Raw genomic sequence first — 12,500 nt, 5'->3', positions numbered from 1 at the left:
TCGAATGATAAAACATATATGATATGAACTGGTTTGCAAGAACTATTTGTAAATTTTGGAATACAACAGAGAACGACACAAGCTGCTCGTCTGCTCGTGGTAAATGGCAGATGAAAACTTTAAATGGTCTTCTGAGATTTATTTTGTGACCTATTGATCTTGTATTGCATTCATTCCTGCAAAGTATCTTCTATTCTTTTTTTTTTGTGATGAGACAACTAAAGTTTTCAGTCTGCCTGTTTATCAACTTAAGTCTACTTCAAGCCACACACACACACACATACAGTACTTAATACAGCAATTGCACTTGGGCTTCTGGAAATAGCATAATACAACCATCAGCAGATCTTTTATTACCTTAAGCATGGCAAATCTTCAGTATTAAAACTCTTTTTTTTAAGAAGACTAAGACTTCTGGAGGGTATTTTGTGACAACTTGAGTACTTGTGTAAAATGTCAGATTTTTGCAATTTTCAAGTACAGCATTTTTTTTTCCTCATGCACAAAAAAAGGGAGAAATAAAAGAACATTTTGAATATACACAAAACAAACCATTTACACACCTTGCTTGATTCCTTTGCCGGCAGTTCTTACTTCCCAAATTGCATAAAATGTGGCTTGGAGGGTATCTTTACACATCTGACTTCATGACAATATTTAACGTGAATGTGTTTGTAGAAATAAAAACTCCCAAATAATGTTAATATATACATACATATCTTTCTGATAACATGCCTAAGTAACTGACTAGTTCAGTCATTTCCTGGTTTTATCATTCCTCAAAATTTTCCTCTTTTACATTAACCATATAAAGTGTGTTAGTAAAATGCATCCTTGGTTTAAAAACATACATTTTCAGCTTAATATTTCTTGACTGTCATGCGTTGGCCATTGGCACAGTTGACTAGCTCCTATAGGAATACCTATATCGTCTATTTAGTTGGGTGAATTAATGCAATTTATAAATGTCAGAGTACTTTTTCTCTTCCCCAATTTTGTTTTGATAATTCTGATAATACGGTCCTTTATAATCAATAGAGAAAACTCATTTCTGTGTCACCTTAAAATGATAAATGACATGCAGTGTATGTACAGTCAACTCAGGCAGACGGGTAACTCTATACATCAGTGTGTGTGCGGAATGTCTCGGCTCCAGCCACTTTTTGTAAGGTTGTGTTTGGTCTCCGCAGCCGCCAGATTTACTTATTGGTTGGCATGGCTGTACGTGTTACGGCAGAAGCTCACGATGGACACAACACTGAAAAGAAAGGAATGTCAGATATGGAAAGCCTCGGATGAAAATAGACAAATGATTTTGCACTCTTAGCTCACAGAGAAAATAATTTGTTCAATGATTGAAGTTAATTTATGAAAATCATGTATAAAGGCATGAATTTCTGAAAGATTTTATCTATAGTAGACAGTGGGAAAGGTATTTTCATTTACAGTACTCTAAAGTGTTTGTAAAAATTACATCCTTTTTGCCTAAATAAAAGCTGATACACTTTATGAATGTTACTGTAGAGGAATGAAATGCAACACAATCTTCCATGACACGAAATAACTCATTACATACTTATGTACTATTCTGATTTTGTGCAAAAAGTTAAGCAATATAAGAAATATCAGACCTGCTTCTGTAGGAAAAAAGTCTTGGCTAAAAGCACTGTACTGGAATAAACACACATTTTGCAAAGTACAGACAGCCAGAAAGAAAGAGAGAGAGAGAAGAAGAGGAAAAGAAGAAAAAAATATCAGAATATCATGACTAATATCATCAATGGAACAAGTATGCACGTACATATTTCTTCTGCCAAAATTTTACCTAATCAAAAGTAAATTTCAATAAAAATGGAAAGAAAGGAAGAAAAATATGTTTCAAAATGTGAGTAGAGCAGGATTTTTTTTAATCATTATTTTTTTAATACGCAGAAATAATCTCTCTCAGAGGAAGGGTGTTGATACAGAACATAACATGATGAACACCACAAGAACAATGTGCAATAGGGAAGCAGAGAACAGGGACCAAGAGCACATATGACATGGGTAGGGATCAAATTATCAGACAGGCTATGGCATTAAAGAAAAAAAATATATATATATAAAAATAAAGAAAGAATCTACTGAGCATTTAGGTTATATCTAGTCAAATGCTGTATTTTTATCATTCCTTAACTTAAGAAAGAAAATGACTTTTACTTTCAAAAAAGGGGAGTGGGGGTCATTTTAAAGGAGGCTATACTGCAATACGGAAAATATCGAAAGGAAATATTACTTGGTCTCTCGTGGGGGGTGAACGTGTAAGCTTGTTTGATTTCTTTTTTCTTTTTTTCTTTTTTCTTTTTTTTTCAAAGAGAGAAAGAGAAAAAAAAAAGACCCAAAATTAATATTTCCTCTGTATGTTTTTCTTGTTTTTATAATATATAAAGTTTATGGGGTATGAAGCTCTACTCTATGTGTGTTATCATTGCCAAATTTCCTCCGTACCAATTAGTTTTTGGCACAATTTTTTTTTTCTGTACAATTTTTACAATGGATGGTTTCTAAGGTTACATTCACCACAAAGGGAAGTAAAAGCTGGCAACATATCTGATGTAATGACAGTAATAATAACAATAAATTACTTTAAATGTACATATATAAACTGTGATCCAATATTCAACTTTACAACCACTTGCCAGAATCAATGTAAAAAAATATATATATATATTCAAAAAGTCAAAATATAATGTTGGGGGGGAGGGAGAGATCTCTCCAACTTTTTCAAAAATCGAAAAAAAAAAAACAAAAAAAAAAGGACTCTATAGTACGTTGTTACTAGTCAAAAAAACATGAATTGACAGCCATTCTATATTTTGATCACTATCCTTAAACAGCTGGTATGGGGAAGTAGAAATTATTATATGAAGCCAGTGTACGAGGTGGCCTGAAAAGAAATTTACCCAATATTTCATGATTTTCTTTTTTTCTCTCTCTATTGTGATTTATCATGATTTTTTTTCCTGACCTGTTAATGTGTGACAATGTATTTAATTTGCCGAGAATGCATCTGAATTAGTGTATCATTATCTTATGTGGTTAAAGTGGATTTCATCTATTTATATTTTCTTAAAATGTCAAAGTTTCATCTTATGATGTTTTATGTAACTGACAGTGTATAAGCTTTCCAGCAATATATCATATAGGAAAAAGGTGCATATATATTACTTTTGGTTAATAAAGATACTTTTTTTAAGCTGTCATTCACAGTAAAACTATGAGAGAAAATACTGTGCTCTATTTTCAGTCGAATTTGTCTATATTGACTAAAACTTTTTAAAATACTCAACCTCACTCATCTATTTAAGCACGTTCATGTACTCACAAGCACTCCCATATGTAACATAAAATAAACGTACAAACTGTTTTTTAATGCACCAATTTTACCGAAAAAAAATAAAGCAAAACATTATTTTATATTCAGCATGATAAACGTTTATAAAAGGAAAATTATATCCACTTTTTCCGATATGATTATACTGTCTTTCCAGTGAACGAGTTAAAACGAAAATATCACTGTGTCGTGTACTGGATACTTAAAAGCAACCATTAAGAAAATAATCAATAGCAACCAAAGGAGGAAAGCCATATATAATATCAATGTCACGAGAACAAAATTAAATATGGCTTTCCTCACAAAACCGAAAAGTCTCGTACAGATCACAAAATTCGGGTTAACTTAATTCCTGGGCCACCACACATGAACAAAGATGAGATTTTACCTTTAACTTTCCTCTACACGAGGGGTCGGGGGAGGGGAAATATACACGTGTGATTACATAAATGCGTAATCAATGTCTGATTTCTATTACTATTCTCTGTATCTTTTCAATTCTTTTTTTGTGTGTGTGCTTTTTTTTTTTTTTTTTCTTCTCCACTGGCAAGGTGACACAATAAGTAGCACTTCATGTATAATTTTTTTTTTTTTTTTTTTTGCCTTTCTTCTGAATTTCACATGAATTAAGGAGAGTCATCAGGTACTAAAAAAATATGTATATAAAAAAGAGGAGAGTTTCAACATTGCGAATGACACTTACCTTTCAGGATGTAGTCAGTGAGTAATGTGGGAACAGTCGGGCTGTCCTCATTAATAGCCATCAAAACTAGTGGGGATAAAAGAAAACAAATAAATATAATGAGAGAAGAGGAAAATGTCTCATGTATTAGAGAGAAGAGGAAAAAGTCTCATGTATTAAAGAGAAGCAAAAAGAAAATAACTAGAGATGAAAAATTCTTCATTTAATGTATTAACGATTGCAGCTAAAAAATGAGAGATAAAAAGACGACCTAATGAAAGAAGAAAAAAAAAAAAAAAGTTTAACATACAAGTAGAGAGAGAGGCGCAAGAAAAAGGCCTAACGTCATGAAGATAGAGTGAGAAATGAGAAAAATGGTCTTACATATTACCAATAGAGTGAGAGATGATTTGAACATATAAAAAGTATAAAAATAAAGGATCTCTAAATCTCGAAGCATTTTACGTCACCTACAAATAAACAACATATAACATAATAAAAAAACAACTTAGGACTTAAAAAAAAAAACGCCTTAGACATCTTAGATTTTTGCATCTATTTGTACTTACTTTTAATAAGGATCTGGAGTGTCTGGTTTTCTGGGGGCCCGTGACCGACATCGTAAGGGATCACTGTCGTCAGATACTGCGGAGAACATGCATACGCGTGTAGGGTTAAGGGCACCACACATATATATATAGATATAGATACAGGTAAGATGTAGAGACAGATTGATGGATGTATAAACAGTATAACTTGGTTAATTTGGTTTAATTCCACTTTGACCATGTTGGGAATGACTTCTGTTGACTTATAACAACTTTGCTTGAGTGCCTGATTGCCCAACACTCCCCCCCCACCCCAACTTTATTTATTTAAGTTATTTCTTAAATTCTACGACAGAGGTGAATGGGAGGTGTGAGTGGATAGGAAGGAAAAGGATTCATTTTCATGCATGCCAAAAACACATCGATAAATGGGGGTGGGGGGAGTGTTGGGGGGAAAAAAGAAGCATTTTAGGCGTGAAATCATCAAAATTGAACAAAGGCGTTCATGAACAAAATGAAGGAACTGAATAGTTTAAAAAAGAACGATTAGAAAAAAACAGAAGAATAAAAAGCAATGGTCACAGCAAAATCAAGTCCACCTTAGGATCAGTGCCATTTGGTCCAACCTTCTTCTGTTTCTTCTTCTCGACGTTGAAGTTCCGTCTCTTGTTCTGCACCTGTGGGGGGGGGGGGGGGGAGAACGTTATTAATACCTGGAAGGTTATTTAATGTGAGAAAATTTCTAAAGTCTTTTTTTTTTAACGTAGTGCTTTTACTTGGTTGATGTTCGTGGTACTGTAGTTAATGACTATTTTGAGATTTTTGTTATATTCTTAGGGTAAAAACTAACTCTTTTTTTTTTCTTTTTCTTTTTTTACTTGTACTTTTTAAAAAATCTATTCTATAAGTATAAAATCTTAATTGGATATCATTTACACCTACATCATAATTTTAACATCTATTCCCAAATATACTTTCACACACACTCCACACACTTACAATAATCAGTCATACCTATTTATGCCCACCCACACCCACACCCACACCTTCCCCCAACCCCCTCAACCCTACAGAAGACCTACCTGAAGAAGAAGCGAGATGAAGGAGTTCTTGAGTTCCTTTTCATATTCCAGCTCGTCCCGCAGAGCCAGTTGGCTGATTAGGGTCTCGGAATATTCCCGGATTACCAATTCCAGCTCCATCACCGACTCATTGAGCTCGGCCACGCTCATGCTCTTCAGTTCTTTGGTTGTTGGTTGTGGTTGGTTGGAGAAAGAGTGGTTTAGTCATCACTGTGGTGTGCAGAATATAAAAGATGATGATAAAACAATGAAAAGAATAAATAAAAGAAAAAGGAAAAGGTAATGGGAATGATAATGCTAACAACATTGGAAATAATAATAATAATAATCATAAAAAATAATAACAATAATAACAATAACACCAACAGCAACAACGACAGTAATCACTCCTGGTATACCTATAAAATATCAATCAAGGTACACCAAAGAAACTATGTGTGCATTATGTGCAGAGTACACAGGACCCACTGTCATGATCAACACCCTCCTTGCAATCCCTGTCAACACCATACTGTAAAGCACAAAGCATGAACATGCACCGGGGAATCAAAAAATAAAGTAAAATAAATAAACAAATATATAAAATATCTGTAGAACTGTACTGTAGGACTTACTGTCTGCATAGAGGGGGGGAGGGAGAGGCCTGACCGAGGAATCCTGAGAATTCTCTCCTGACGAAGTGCTTTCCTCCACACCCTCGTCCTCGGAGGAACTGCCCTCCTGAAAAATAAAAAAATAAAATAAATAAATGGAATAATGGAGTTAAAATGGATATTTTTGGTTTGATTATACCTGTTCGAGCTTGAACATTAGTGTTGGGAGGAGCTGTTCATTGAGCCCAATTGTGCAGCTAACATGTACCCACAGTATTAGTAGGTGTTATGCTTGTACAGGGGCGTGGGCGTTATAAACACAAATCAGAGCCAAGATTCAATATTCTTAATCAGGAGAAGCTTCTGGTTGACACTCACTGATTTACTGATTCATACCCTGTCCCTGCCCTCTTGCCCTAACCCGCCCTCGTGCCCTCTTGCCCTCCCCACCCACCCCCTACCCATCCTCTCACCCTCTCACCCTCATCCCTTCCACACCCACCCTATTCCTTCACCTCCCCCTCCACTCCTCCCCTTCTCTCCTATCCCCTCTCCCCTCTCCCCAATCCCCCCTCCCCTCTCCCCTCCCTTCCCTCACCCCTTTCTCCCTTCCCCCACCCCCTTCTTTCCTATCCCCCCCCCCTTTCTCCCTCCCCCCTCCACCCCTCTTCACCCCTACCCCCACCCTTCCCCTCACCCCTTCTTTCATATCCCCCTCCCCCCCTTTCTCCCTCCCCCCTCCACCCCTTTGCCCCTTACCTGCATGATGTCATCGATTTCTCTGATGACTTCCTCGGCGCTCTTGACCGGCTCGGCGCTGAGGCCTTGAGGATGAGGTGGTGGAGGTCGAGGTCCTGCGCACCTCCTCCTCCTCCTCGGCGTCGTCGTCCTCGGGGCTGGCCGCCCCCTCGGTCGCGCCCGGACTCTGGGGAGGGAGGGGGGTGAGTGTGGGGAGCGAGGGGGAGGGGGAGTGTGGCGAGGGGAGGGAGGGGGTGAGTGTGGGGATTGTGGGGGGAGGGGGAGGGGAGGGAGGGGGTGAGTGTGGGGCGGGGAGGGAAGGGAGGGGGTGAGTGTGGGGAGGGGGGAGTGGGGGAGGGAGGGAAGGGAGGGAGGGAGGGTGAGTGTGGGGAGGGAGGGGGAGGGAGGGAGGGAAGGGAGGGGGAAGGTGGATGTGGGGAGGGAGGGGAGGGACGGGGAGGGGAGTGTGGGGAGGAAGGGAAGGTGGGTGTGGGGAGGGAGGGGGAGGGGGAGTGTGGGGAGGGAGAAGAAGTGTGCGTGGGGGAATTGGGGGAAGTCAAACAGTTTGGGGAAGGACAAGGGTGGGGGGAATGGAGGGAGAAATCACTCAGATAAGGGCGTTTGGGGAAAGAATGTAGTGTGAGGGAGAGAGTTGGGGATTTGTTGGAGGAGGAGAAAGAGGAGAATGTTCGGAAATCGGAAATTCACAGAAAGGGACGAAGAGGAGGAAGAAGGAGGAGAAACGAAAGGAAAAAAACTAAGATAATGTAAATTCAGGGCTATCAGCAGGGGGGGGGGAGCCTAGTCTCACACAGGGACCTGAAATGACTAAATGCGGCCCTGGTTTTTAAAATAACCTAATATCTAATGACAGACGGAGAAAGACAAAAAACAAAATTATAATACATTTAATTATAAATTATACCATGATATATTTAACGACCAAGGAATCCAAGTTTTAGGGAATTAAAAACAGACATCCACATATTATGCAATTTTCAACTTTTTTCCCCACAGTAACTTCAATAACAAATCTACTCTCAACTTTCCCTCACCTACAATAAAAGCAAAAAAAAAACCCCCCCCCCAAAAAAAAAAAAAAAAAAAGGTTTAAATCTACCCCAAACGTCTACTCATTCCCTAAATATCTACTCTTAATCTACCTAAACACCTGGACATCTACCCTAGCTATCAAGAACCTAGAAAACCGGTCCCTTAGCAACACAACCGTAAAAAAAGATCATTACATTTTTTTTAATGTAATGGCGACAAAAAACAACACTAATGAACCCAGAATATATACATACATACATATATATATATATATATATATATATATATATATATATATATATATATATATATATATATATAAGCTGATTGCGCTAATCTCTCTACGGCATCAATAAAACAGGAAAACAATGATAACAAAAAAGAAAGAAAGAAAGAAAAAAACGAGAAAGAGAACGAAAGGAAATAATTTCCTTCAAAAACTCAAAATCATTTAACAAATCTCTTTTGCAAGATAACAACGAAGCTCTTCTTTACCTCAAAATTATTCAACAACTTTCCCCAAAATAACAGCTTACAAAACCTCAAAAATTACTTAACAACCTGCAACTTCTTTCACAACTCTCCATTAACAAAACCTCAAATTTATTTAACAACTTTCCCTAAAACAACAACTTACAACATTTTTCCCCTAAAACAACTTGCAACTTTTTCCCCCTAAAACAACTTACAACTTTTTCCCCCTAAAACAACTTAACAACTATTTTCCCCTAAAACAACTTACAACTTTTACCCCCTAAAACAACTTAACAACTATTTTCCCCTAAAACAACTTACAACTTTTTTCCCTAAAACAACTTGCAACTTTTTCCCCCTAAAACAACTTGCAACTTTTTTCCCTAAAACAACTTGCAACTTTTTCCCCCTAAAACAACTTGCAACTTTTTTCCCTAAAACAACTTACAACTTTTTCCCCCTAAAACAACTTGCAACTTTTTCCCCCTAAAACAACTTACAACTTTTTCCCCCTAAAACAACTTGCAACTTTTTTCCCTAAAACAACTTACAACTTTTTCCCCCTAAAACAACTTACAACTTTTTCCCCCTAAAACAACTTAACAACTATTTTCCCCTAAAACAACTTACAACTTTTTTCCCTAAAACAACTTACAACTTTTTCCCCCTAAAACAACTTGCAACTTTTTCCCCCTAAAACAACTTACAACTATTTTCCCCTAAAACAACAACTTACAACTTCCCCCCCCTAAAACCTGCAACTTACAACTTTTTTCCCCTAAAACAACAACTTACAACTCCACCCCCCCCTAAAACCTGCAACTTACAACTTTTTTTTCCCCTAAAACACCTTTTTTTCACCTCCATTCTCCTCCAAACCCGCATTCCCTCCGCCGGCTCCGTCCCGCGGGCGCCTATGCAGCAGCAAAGGCACCCGTGGTTGCGTGATCAATATGGCCGGCAAATGCAACGTACTGCATTGCAACCCGCGGACACCCTCTTGCAAGCCGAGAATGCCAACGGAGGGGGTCCTCTCTCATCTCTCTCATTCTCTTTTGTTTTTGCCTTTTTACCTTCTTCTCTTTCTCTCTTTCCATCTCTCTCTCTCTCTCTTTCTCTTTCTCTTTCTCTTTCTCTCTCTCTCTCTCTTTCTCTCTCTCCTTCTTTCTCTTTCCCTCTCCTACTCTCCCTCTCTCCCTTTCTCCTACTCTCCCTCTCTCCTCCTCTTCTTCCTCCCCTTCTCTCCTTCTCTCCTTCTGCCCCTCTCTCCTTCTCTCCTTCTCTCCCTCTCTCCTCCTCTCCTTCTCTCCCTCTCTCTTCCTTATCCTTCTCTCCTTCTCTCCCTCCCTCCCTCCATCTCTCTAAACTGAAACCTTATAATTACTCAAAAATATAAACACACAACAACCACAAAACAGCTTACAAAACATTCCACAAACAAAAATAAAAAAACAAAACCTAAAAAAAAAAACAAAAAAAAAAAACACCACAAACAACAAAAAAACACACACACACACACAAACACACACACACACACAACACAACACACAACACACACACACACACACACACACACACACACACACACACACACACACACAAACACACACACACACACACACACACACACACACACACACACACACACACACACACACACACACACACAAACACCACACACACACACACACACAAACACACACTCACACACACAAAAAAAAACACACACACAAACACACACACAAAAACTAATAACAATAACAAATAAACAAATAAATAAATAAACAAACAACTACAGACCGAAAATCCTTACCTTAGCCTCGTTGAGATTGAGCACGGGAAGGTACTGCTGCCGCGTGTAGGTCTTGCTCCAGTCGATGGGCAGGATGTTGCCGAAGTTCCCCGTGATGGTCCACCACATCCTGCGGGAGGAGGTGAGGGAGAGACGGGTCAGGAACTGTTCAAACAGGGGTTTAGGGTCGTCCAAAAGGGGTTTATTGTGGTCAGAAAGGGGTTTATAATCGTCAAAAAGGGGTTTATCATCGTCAAAAAGGGGTTTATCATCGTCAAAAAGGGGTTTATATTGGTCAAAGGGGGTTTATAACTGTCAAAAGGGGTTTTATAGCAAAAAGGAATCGTCAAAAAGGGGTTCGGAGCCGTCAAAAATGGTCACGATTCTTCAAAGGGGGTTTATCGTCACCAAAAGAGGTTTATAGTCGTCAAAAGGGGTTACACGCCGTCCAAAAAAGGATTTATAGTAACCAAAGGGGGTTTAAAGTCGTCAAATGGGATATCTAGTCGTTAAATGGGGGTTTATAGTCGTCAATATGCGGTTAACAACCGTCAAAAGTGGGGTTGAAAATGTTTAAAAAAAAGTCTTAGATTGTGACGACGTATCAGTCGCATGGGCTAGAAAATGTGTTGAAAATGTGTTAGATTATATGTTAAAGCTGCTTTACGAGTTGAATTTTTTTTAATGAATGTAGAAATACCTGGAGCTAATTATGTTGCTTATACATCGGACAAGACTTTTTTTTATATAAATATCAGTAGAGAATTAATGGTTTGCAAAGTACTTCCTGGACTTTTGATATATCGGTAAAAAACACGATGATGATTGCAAAATCAATAAATGCCGCAATAATAATAACAACAATTAATAGCAATCACAATATATGTTATAATTTTAGCATCAAAAATAATCTTAAGAAGGATTAATGATGATGGTGAATATAATAACAAAGGTAATAATAATAGTGATGATAATGAATATAATGAAAATGGTAATGATAAGGACTATAATAATAATGATAATGATGAGAATGATCACAGAGAAGGAAAAAAATAATAGAAAAAAGTAGAAGAAAATGAAAAGGAAGAAAAAAAAATGTTTTCCATCTTCGCCCCCCCCCATCACCCCCCCTCTTCAGATCCACGTGATGAGAGAAGAGGCGAGGTGTGAAGAAGAAAAGGAGAGGGAGGAGGAGGGGGAAAGGAGGATGGGAGGTGGAGGAGGGGAGGAGGAGTGGAGAGGTGGAGGAGGGGGGGAGGAGGGGAGGAGGAGGAGGGAATGGAGGGTGGAGGAGGGGGGGGAGGAGGAGGGTGGGGAGGAGAGGGGAGGAAGGAGAGGGGGAAAGGAGAGGAGGAGGAGAGGAGGAGGAGGAGAGGAGGAGGAAGGGAGGATGGAGAGGAACGGGGGAGGGGGGAAGGGAAGGGCGATGGAGAGGTTGGGAGAAGGGAGGAAGGGGAGGGCGATAGACAGGGAGGGGGGAGGGGGAAGGGGAGAAGTATAGGCAGGAGGATGAGTAGGTAGAAGGTGTAAATAGGAAGCTGGGGGGGGGGGGTGAGACAGGGGATGGGGGCAGGCAGGAGGAGGGGGAGGAGGAGGAGCGTCCGGCAAAGACGGCCACGACCCGACAGGTACCCGTCCGGATATTCAGGGTTACTGTACCGCTGCCATTGTTCCCTGGCGGGCGCGGTACGCCACGGTACGCCACGGGACGCCACGGGACGCCACGGGACACTACACACACCACGACACTCAGCTTCTGTACCGTCGGTTGGCTTCTACGATTCGCACAACGAATTTCCCAGACACTTTAAGAACCTTTTGTGGGTAAAATTGCTAATTTCGATGGACAAAAGGGAGAGATTTGAGTGTGGAGGCGAGAGGATGGGAGAGGGAGAGGGAGGGTGGGAGGGAGGGAGGGAGAGGGAGGAAGGGAGGAAGAAAGGGAGGGAGGGAGGGAGGAAAGGGAGGGAGGGAGGAGGAGGGGAGGGAGGGAGGGAGGGGGGAGGAGGGAGGAAGGGAGGGAGTGTTGAATAAAGATTCGAGAGAGAGAGAGAGAGGGCGAACGAAGGAAAGAGAAAGAGAGAGAGCGACACAAGAGAAAGAAAGCGAGGGGAGAAGAGAGAAAAGGAGAGGAGAGGAAGGGGGAGAGAGAGAGAAGAGAGAAA

General features: G+C 39.7%; 1 protein-coding gene across 1 annotated transcript in view; it reads right to left on the bottom strand.

Annotated features, from left to right (window-relative positions):
* Positions 1–156: 156 nt before the first annotated feature.
* The window catches only part of LOC119581199, a 51,728-nt gene continuing 39,384 nt past the window's right edge, over positions 157–12,500 (bottom strand). Inside the window, 10 exon segments of the mRNA XM_037929595.1 lie at positions 157–1,258; positions 4,077–4,142; positions 4,625–4,700; positions 5,203–5,280; positions 5,686–5,846; positions 6,300–6,405; positions 7,038–7,105; positions 7,108–7,140; positions 7,143–7,185; positions 10,357–10,465. Of these exon segments, the coding sequence (XP_037785523.1) occupies positions 1,242–1,258; positions 4,077–4,142; positions 4,625–4,700; positions 5,203–5,280; positions 5,686–5,846; positions 6,300–6,405; positions 7,038–7,105; positions 7,108–7,140; positions 7,143–7,185; positions 10,357–10,465 (757 nt within the window). The 3' untranslated portion in view covers positions 157–1,241.

The sequence above is a fragment of the Penaeus monodon genome, chromosome 14 (genome assembly GCF_015228065.2).
Source record: "Penaeus monodon isolate SGIC_2016 chromosome 14, NSTDA_Pmon_1, whole genome shotgun sequence".
NCBI lineage: Eukaryota > Metazoa > Arthropoda > Malacostraca > Decapoda > Penaeidae > Penaeus > Penaeus monodon.
This window is presented reverse-complemented; position numbering and strand designations above follow the sequence as displayed.